The 9,769-nt window shown below is 35.3% G+C and overlaps 1 protein-coding gene and 1 pseudogene across 1 annotated transcript; both read left to right on the forward strand.

Moving 5' to 3' along the window:
- The first annotated feature begins 591 nt into the window (after positions 1 to 591).
- Positions 592 to 3,195, forward strand: LOC107663786 (V-type proton ATPase subunit G 1-like). Its single transcript, XM_016454117.1, has 3 exons — positions 592 to 799; positions 1,534 to 1,634; positions 2,411 to 3,195. The coding sequence occupies exons 1-3, from the start codon at positions 718 to 720 to the stop codon at positions 2,582 to 2,584; spliced, it is 357 nt and encodes a 118-aa protein (XP_016309603.1). The 5' UTR covers positions 592 to 717; the 3' UTR covers positions 2,585 to 3,195.
- Positions 3,196 to 4,549: 1,354 nt separating this feature from the next.
- The window catches only part of LOC107663783 (high affinity copper uptake protein 1-like), a 15,546-nt pseudogene continuing 10,326 nt past the window's right edge, over positions 4,550 to 9,769 (forward strand).

Consider the following 9,769-nt stretch of genomic DNA (forward strand, 5'->3'; position numbering starts at 1 on the left):
TTTCTGCCATATGAGCATCACCTTGACATCACCACTGATAAGCTACTCCTAAATATAACGTAGAAACTTTAATTTTCTCTGAATAATAACCCTGGACGGACCTGTAAAACAGAAGCCAGTCGTCCAAGCTCAGCCAGGCAGCTGAGAGCTGAGCTTGGATGAACTGATGAACCCAGAGATAGCGAAATAAAATGGATATGGAAGAATTATTTTTTAACAATATCACTGTAACTACTAACTAGCAAAGACATTATCAATAAGTCACAAGCCAGTTCCTGCCAATGCTTAAAATTAAGGTCTAGTTTGGTGGCTGGGAAAACAAGTGTAGCATATGGGGTTTTGCAAGTAAAATCTGTGAGATTAAATGCTTGTCTGATCTATTTATATAATTTGAGAGTCAAAAGTACTACTAGACTTAAAGTAAACTGATGGCAAAAATTGTGAATGAAATTAAATTATGAATGATGGATAATATGATTTCAATATTTGAAAACTGAGTTTACTAAATTGGACATACAGTAAGTGAACGTGAATAGTGGGAATGACCCGCGGCCCCTAATGGAAGCGTTAAATGATGACGTGGTACCAGTCACGTGACTGTCATCAGCCAGCGTGACGCTCGATCAGCTGACGATCACGCCACCTTCTCCGCTGCGGGAGATACGGACATCCAGACGTCTCCATACGCAGTGTTTTAAATACAACCCGTACTGAAGCATGGCGAGCCAGTCTCAGGGCATCCAGCAGCTGCTGCAGGCTGAGAAACGAGCCGCAGAAAAGGTCGCAGAAGCCCGTAAAAGTAAGTTGCCGTTTTGCTTGTCATCGCTGCAGACTAGCGCTTAGCTAACATGCTAACTGCCCAGCAAGTCACTGCCTTTGTTTTCTGTATGTATTGAAATAACAAATAGAGGAAATGAATTTGAATTGAAAAGACATGTCCCTGATCATATTATATGTAATGTCGACAAAATTTGGGCAATGAAGTGTTTGGTGTTCTTTTTTTTCGGCTGACAGACTTGCTAACAGCTCTAAAGAAAAGCCTATATAATGGGTAATATTTACCAGTTGGTGACATGACATGTAACTAAATTATTCTTTTTGGCCCATTTACACTGAGGATGTTAAAGGTTTAAAACACCAAGTAAAACTGAAGGCTTTGCCCCACTACATTTTAACATTTGAAGTCAGCTTTCCGCTCGTAGTTTTGTTTGGGAATTTATCACTTTTTTGTTGTTTTTCTTGTGGGACATGTTGAAGTTTCATGTTTGTTCTTTGTAGTGACGTGAATGATGACTGTAAGTTTACTAAAAATCTCCTTTACTAAAGTGTCACAGTGACATTGACTCACTAAACATTCACTCAGTTCCCGTTTTTATAGAGATTTTCTGCTGCTGGCTCTCATTTCCATATACGAGAGGAATTTCCCTGGCAGAGCAATATTTGACTTGATTTTCATTTCTTCTACATATACAGTTGTGTCACTTATAGTATGTATTATTTCAGTAATGAGCATTGTGTTTGTTTTTTTAATAGGGAAGAATCGTCGTCTGAAGCAAGCCAAAGAGGAGGCCCAGGCAGAGATTGAGCAGTATCGTCTGCAAAGGGAGAAAGAGTTCAAGACAAAGGAGGCTGCGGTGAGATTTATTCATTTTTGGTTTAAGGATCCATTTGTATCCATAGCAGTGCTTCTGTATTTACATGAGCGAAATCTTGTCAAAGGGTATTTTGGTACTCTGTTTTGAGGAGTGCTTTTGTTATGACTTCAAGGCCCAATCCCAATTCTATTTTATACCCCTACCCCTCCGCCTACCCCTTCCCCTTGTCCTCTTCCCCTACCCCTACCCCTCCAACCAAAAGAGAATCAAGACACCCCTACCCCTTCACGTGAACGCGCGAAACGGAGGGGTAGGGGAAAGGGGAAGGGCTAAGGGGTAGAATTGGGATTGGGACCAAGTGTCTGGTTATTGCCAGTTGCTATTTTAATTTCAGAACTTCTACCAGTTTGAATAATGCCCATATAGTGCAACACTTTTGTTCCTGGAGTATAAATCTAATTCATTTTCTCCATAGGGGAATTCATTTTTAACAACAACTTTTAAACCTTTAAAGACAGACCTACTGTGAGCTACGAGGTTGTTAATAGATGGTAATATGCTTTTGCTGAAGCCATCAGTCCACATTATTTCAATTTCATTTTTAAATAATTGTTTAACAGCTGAATTCCTGGTGAAAAACTACATTACCCATGATTCTGCAAACAAATCTCTACCTAGTCGCACGCCTTGTTGGGAAACAAATGACAAATCTGAAAAAAAGAACATAATACTGCAATCGGAAGAAACATACATGTACATTAGTATTTAGTTCTGGATTTTACTTAAAGTTAATGTCCTATTGCATGATCCTGCAGGCACTGGGGTCCCATGGGAACTCTGCTGTAGAGGTGGATAAGGAGACCATAGATAAGATGAGCCGCATCCAGAGCAGTTATCAGCAGAACAAGGAAGCTGTGCTTGCAAACCTGCTGAAGATGGTGTGCGACATCAAGCCAGAGATCCACGCCAATTACCGTGTCGCTGGATAAACACCTCTGTGCAACCACCACATCCGTTACAATCCCTCAAGGCCCACAAAGCACTGAGACAAAGACTGCTACTGGACATATCACGTTACAATCATAATATGGACTACACTGCTTAATAATACACTCCTTATCAACTTTACAACAACTAATTTCCTGCGGTTTAGACAGATGCTCATTGAAACATAAAGCTATCAATGGTCATGGTACTTTACATACACGTTACCGCAGAATTTTTCATTGTTTGCATCTATATCTTTGATATGAGCCAATGCGAGTCTTTGCCTCTGCTCTCTTAGTTAACTGTAGCATTGTCCGGTTTATCAGAGTGAGTCTATTTCTTTGTGAATGATACCTTTAAATGAGTGTCTGTATCTCAATGCTACGTTCTTAATTTGAGTAATCCGATGTTTTATCTAATTGATGTATACAGTATAATTTTTTTGTCAATGGCGCTTTTGTGACAAGGCTCATAATTATCATTATCTTAATGTAGTATTCGTAGTTAAATTAGCTGCACTCTTCCTCCCTGCTGCGCTCTTGTTCTGTATATGTAAGTGCATTCCTCTATTTCAGCCTGCTGTGAAAATGTCATAAATGTCTGTACAAATGGATCCTCATTTGAATGTCTTCTATTTATTTCTCTAGGATAATGCTGAAGGTGCACAACTGGTGAACATTGTTTAACTATGATCTATTCTTTGGATCTATGTTTTTAATAATTTCATCTGACCAGCACGATCTGTTCAAACTCTTTCTATAATATAAAGCTCGACCGAGTAGCAACGCTAGAGGTTGCTATTTAGCTATATTGTCCTCGTCTTCAAAATGTATAATTCTCCAAAACCTATTCACTATTTATCAAATTATAATATACGCTTAATAGTTGAAATGTTGTCACTAGATTATAATATTAACTGCGCACGAAGAAACGTCCTCCACACTTTTCCTGAATAGGTTTAATAAAAAGCTAAATTCTATTTACAAATCTACAACATGAGTTGTAGACTTAATCTACACAAATAAATATATCGCTGTATTTTGTTTATTTTTAGCTTAAAAAGCTAATTTTCAGTGGTAAAAACATAAGGCCTCGACTCCATGCCACATTTAACTTATGACATTTCTTATTCATTATTAAGTGAACGAAGAAGCTATATGCGCACAATTGTCCAAAAAAAGCAAAAGCATTCAACTTTGCCAACAAGACAAACTTATATACAATTCTTTGTCAACATCACGTACTACTTGCCATGTGGCAACGGAAGTACGGAAAGTATTTATTGCATCGCATCACGTGGAACGTGATTAACATACAGCAAAAACTACTGGGCATGCGCACATCAATATAGCGTAATTTTTATCACACTGTACAGCAATAATTACTATTTTTGCATTATTGCAAGGGGTAGGTTTAGGGGTGGGGTAGGTGTAGACGTTAATAAAACACAATCTAATAGGTAGAAAATTAAATGTATTGTTAGCTTCCGGGTTTTGCTGTATCCCTTCTAGCCACAACCGTGGAACGTGAAAGCGCCGGATACATCGCATTCTTTGGAAATCGCTTCAAAATAATAGTTATTTTTTTTCTAATAATCTATTTTTCATTATTAAATAGAATGGATAATCCATGACTAAATGTTAATCATAGGTAAAAAAAAAAATAAAATAAAAAAAATACTGATAGGAAAGGTTTTGTGTGTGTGTTTTTTTTTTTACCAGTTTCTTTACCAGTTAGAAGTGAGAACAAACTTGAAATGTTTGTTATTTTTGTACTAAAAATAATACTATTTAAAATACATATTTTTAAGCGAATTAAAAAATGCTTAAAAAAAAAATAATAATAAAATTAATTTTGTGTGTCTGTATTTTTTATTGATTTAAATGAGTAGAATAGAGAATGGTAATTAAAAAAAAATTGTTAATCCGTTCAGGAGCTTTTACTGTAGACTTTTATTGTGGATTAGATTCCGCCTTGTTGCGGACTTCACAACTACTTCACTGAGTCGGAGCATCTCGCCGCTGTAAGTAGATTTTTTCTCGTCCTGAAACTGATGGTCTGCAGTTAATATCAAAGACACTGAAGGAAGCCTGTGGACGCGGTCGTCGCATGCTGTCAAGGTGAGGTTTATGTGACTGCAGCTCAGTGAAGTATTTTTTTCCCTCTGTAATCTCTGTTGCTGTGACCTCTGAGAAGACATTTGTAGTTCTGCTCTCGACTATTTGCCCTGCTTATTAACATTACCAAGATTTTGTAATAATTTCTACTCAACAGCAGATGATAATGTCTAAATGAGCTGTACCTGAAGTCAGTTGTTCAGTATAAATGCTGGTCTGATAATTTCCCTAATATCTACATCAGATAGTAAAGTATATGCTTGGTTTATTGTCAAAATAGTTGTTCATGCTGGTCATGCAGGTCAGTCGTGGTTATGTTTTCACTTTTAATAAACTTGAGTTATAAACCGATATCAGTCTGCTATCCTGATGCACAATTAGTTATAGAGTGCACTTGAACAACGTTTAAAGCTAAAAATGAAAGGAATACGTCACCCAAAAATGAGAAATCGTTCCAAACCCATAAGACTTTCTTTGTCGTGTAACACAAAATAAAAATTGTATAATTTTAACCATCAATATTAAAAGACTTTTTAATGAACATGCCACTATTTTTGAAAATAGGCTAATTTTCCAACTCCCCTAGAGTTAAACAGTTGAGTTTTACCGTTTTCGAATAAAACTCAACTGTTTAACTCTAGGGGAGTTGGAAAATTAGCCTATTTTTAAAAATAGTGCAGTGTTCCACTGTAGCATTTCTCATTTAAAGTTTATATTTGATCTTATTTCAGATTTATTTCAGTTAACACAACCTTTTTTTTATTTTTTTTGTTATTAAATAATTATTTAAATTTTTGGATAACAATAACCACATTGTTCCAGGTTTTTTTGCAGAAAGCAGCATTCCATGAAACATAATGTAAATCCAAATGCAGCTTATGGTCATGTAAATGCATAAACAACATTCTTACATCTTTTTTTTAAGTGTGGTATGCATGTGGAAAAGACTGGATAAATAATGTGGAGAGACAGCTGGTTACTGACTGAGCTGGATGTGCATGTAAATGAATGCTGCTTTAGCTTTAAGCAGCTTTCTTGTAATGATCAGTTTCTGGTGTGTATGTAAACCCGTGGTTCTCAACCTTTTTGACTTCAAGGCCCCCCAGTGTCAACAATATTCAAAGGCTCATGATTTACTGGATAAGGATTTTTACAGATATCTTTTACTCATAATTTCTACCTAATAAAATATTGTAGAGCTTGGCATAACTAGAAGATATCACAGATATCATGAGATTCATAAAATGTATAAAGATGGCCATCATTTTTTTTTCTTTTCCATGTTTAGTAATATATCTCATATCCAGCTTTTTTATACGGAAGAGGATTAGGGCCAAGCAATAATAAAAACATCTCGAGATTAAAGTCATTCAATTTCAAGAAAAAAGTCGAGATAAAATGTTGAGATTAAACTCATTAAATTTCGAGAATAAAGTCGTTATGTTTCGAGAAAAAACTTGTTATATTGCGAGAAAAAAGTCAAGATAAAATGTTGAGAACAAACTCATTAAATTACGTGAAAAAAGTTGTTAAATTGCGAGAAAAAACTCGTTAAATTTCTAGATAAAATGTTGAGAATAAACTCATTAAATTACGTGAAAAAAGTCGTTATATTGCGAGAAAAAAGTCGAGATAAAATGTTGAGAATAAACTCATTAAATTACGTGAAAAAAGTCGTTATATTGCGAGAAAAAAGTCGAGATAAAATGTTGAGAATAAACTCATTAAATTACGTGAAAAAAGTCGTTATATTGCGAGAAAAAAGTCGAGATAAAATGTTGAGAATAAACTCATTAAATTACGTGAAAAAAGTCGTTATATTGCGAGAAAAAAGTCGAGATAAAATGTTGAGAATAAACTCATTAAATTACGTGAATAAAATCGTTATATTGAGAGAAAAAAGTCGAGATAAAATGTTGAGAATAAACTCATTAAATTACGTGAAAAAAGTCGTTATATTGCGAGAAAAAAGTCGATATAAAATGTTGAGAATAAACTCATTAAATTACGTGAAAAAAGTCGTTATATTGCAAGAAAAAAGTCGAGATAAAATGTTGAGAATGAACTCATTAAATTACGTGAAAAAAAATCGTTACATTTCGAGGGGAAAAACTCATTAAATTTCAAGAAAAAAGTCTAGAATAAATACACTCGTGTCATGTTCATTTAATCTCGTTGCACAGTGTCATTCAGTGTCTGTAGTGGTGCAGGTCGGAGAGTAATGCACTGGGGAGCGGCGTATGATACGATCGACTGGGTTCGAGTCCATCTTTTACCAAACTTGCTTTTCTTCTTTTTCTCATCAAATATCACATCGGAAAAGTGGAAATCAATTGCTTAATGAGTATTTAATAATAATGTATTAATTAGGTAGGTTTAGTGTTACTACAGTAAATCCATTGTAAATATTAATTTGTGGATTGAAAAGTATTCTTACTGCATAACTGCATTGTTGTCACACAGTGTTTCTCCTGTTTTCCACGTCAGTGTTGTTGAGAATGGCTAGTTTAAATCACTGTGACATCTGTGGTTTGTATAGGAGAGCTCTGCTCCAAACTCGAACGCTTCACACGAGTAGCGCTCTTCCACTTTCGCTGCGCTAAAGAAATGACAGCGCATACGAGTTATCAAATTGTTGTCACTCACGTTTTACTGATACATCTGGCCTAAAATTTAGTGCTGTCACCTTGTGTTGACATTGTGAAACTGCATGATTTGTTAATTATGATTGGTGGGCCACATATAATAGCCTACATTTCAATAGACAAGCTGCGGGCTGTTTGAAATTCATCCACGGGCTGTATTTGGCCTGCGGCCGGACTTTGGCCACCCGTGCCAGATGCTATTTACAGTGAAAATAGTTATATGTAAGCTACTATTTACACTAATTGACAACAGCAGCATTTTAGATATGTGCTATTTACACTAAGTGAAAATAGCCATTCTATTTACGTTATGTAAAAGGAGCAGATCTTTGCAATAAGTGTAAATAGTAGCTAATTAGATGCTATTTATACTTATAAATAGTGGCAGATACTATTTGCACCTCAGTATTGTTGTACAGTAACAGGATCCAATAATAACATTGATTTTAATAACAATGATTTTATTTATTGAAATTATTAAGATGCTGCCTTATTGGGACAACAAAGCCCTCCCTATAGCCTGCCTACCCCTAATTTAATACATTATTATTAAACACTCGTTAAGTAATTAATTTCCACTTTTCCGATGTGATATTTGATGAGAAAAAGAAGAAAATGTAATTTAATTTATGCATTCAGCAGACGCTTTTACCCAAAGCGACTTACAGTGCATTCAGGCTATATATACATTTTTTACCAGTATGTGTGTTCCCTGGGAATCGAACCCACAGTCTTTTGCGCTGCTAACGCAATGCTCTACCACTGAGCCACAGAGAAAAGTGAGTTTGGCAAACGACGGACTCGAACCCAGTCGATCGTATCATATGCTGCTCCCCAGTGCATTACTCTCCGACCTGCGCCACTATTATTCTATTCTATTTATTTATTTATTATTTCAACTTTTTTCTCGAAATGTAACGACTTTTTTCTCATAATTTAACGAGTTTAATCTCAACATTTTATTTAGACTTTTTTTTTCTCGAAACTTAATATTTTTCTCGAAATTTAACGACTTTAATCTCGAGATGGTTTCATTTTTTTATTATTGCGTGGCCCTAATATTCTTCCGTATTTTTAAGACAGTACTCTAGTTCTTCAAAGGAAAAAAATGTTGTTTTGGGGGGTTGAGGTTGAAACACAATGAAAGTGAATGGGGACTGGAGTTTTTTATTTTACTTATTATTATTATTATTATTATTATTTTTATTTTATTTTTTTTTTTGATAGCTTTGTGTGAGGAAATTTATTCTTGAAGTCCAATGTAACTCTTAAATGTCATGAAGTGAGATGAGAAAACAGCAGCTTGAATATTCTACTAAACTTCTCATTTTGTCTTCATTGGAAAGAGAGACAATTGTCGTTTGGTCATTATTTCCTCTAAAGATGGGTCTGATAGGGAAAAAGTTCACGAAATAGAGAGCATGCATAACTATTGTTAGACTACAAGGAAAAAACCTGTTTACTTTCTCATAACTTGCTTTTGTTCCTGGATACAGACTCTCTTTTTTTTTTTTTTTTCTTTTTTTTTTTCTTAGTGGGGGAAGGAAGGTCACTGGATTCAATGTGTGTGTTTATTTATAGGTTGGTTGTTTTGCTGAACCAGAAAACCAGGAAACCCTGGTTGGATGAGGTCCTTTGCTATTTTTCATCTGCATCCTCCAGCATGTCAATGATGTAGACTATCTTTTTATTCGTTAGTAATACCATAAAACTGTTGGGCATAATTTATCTTGGTTTTTGGGAATTACTCTTATGTAAACAGGTGTAAAGTACTTTGATTTGGATCTGTATGAAAGTGCAGTAGCAGGTCAGGGTAACACTGCCTCACTGTCTGTCTGTTGCATGAGTGGACAGTTTTTATCAACTACATTATACACTTCAAACACATACACACTCTTCAGGTTGTCTGTGTGTCACTGACTCCCCCAGTAAAGTGATTAAATTCACTAGTCGAGACTTATTGTGTGATTTTTATAATCAGCTCGCTTTAGTTGGTAATTGGATACAAGCTACTGGGTTTCAAAAACATCCAGAGTTGGACATTTAAAAATATATGAATGAATAAATGTGATTTTGATACTTATCAGGTCTATTAAAAATTCAAGCTCAAATGGCTAAATGAACTAGTCATATTGCAATATGGTGTTCTGTTTCATCACACTGATATCCATATTTGTTTCTGAAACAGAGACTAGGGCTTTGTGCAAGACTGCAAGTTGTTATTTTTTTTAGAGCCTGACCGATATGGGTTTTTTGGGGCTGATACCGATATTAGGGAGTAAAAAAAAAGGCCGATACCGATATATCGGCAGATATTCTTTGTGTATATTATAGTACAGTACCAGTCCAGAGTTTGGACACTTTCCCATTCGTGTGTCCAAACATTTGACTGGTACTATATATAGAATACAGTATATACATAAAC

The sequence above is a fragment of the Sinocyclocheilus anshuiensis genome, unplaced genomic scaffold (assembly GCF_001515605.1).
Source record: "Sinocyclocheilus anshuiensis isolate Anshui unplaced genomic scaffold, SAMN03320099.WGS_v1.1 scaffold123, whole genome shotgun sequence".
Classification (NCBI taxonomy): domain Eukaryota; kingdom Metazoa; phylum Chordata; class Actinopteri; order Cypriniformes; family Cyprinidae; genus Sinocyclocheilus; species Sinocyclocheilus anshuiensis.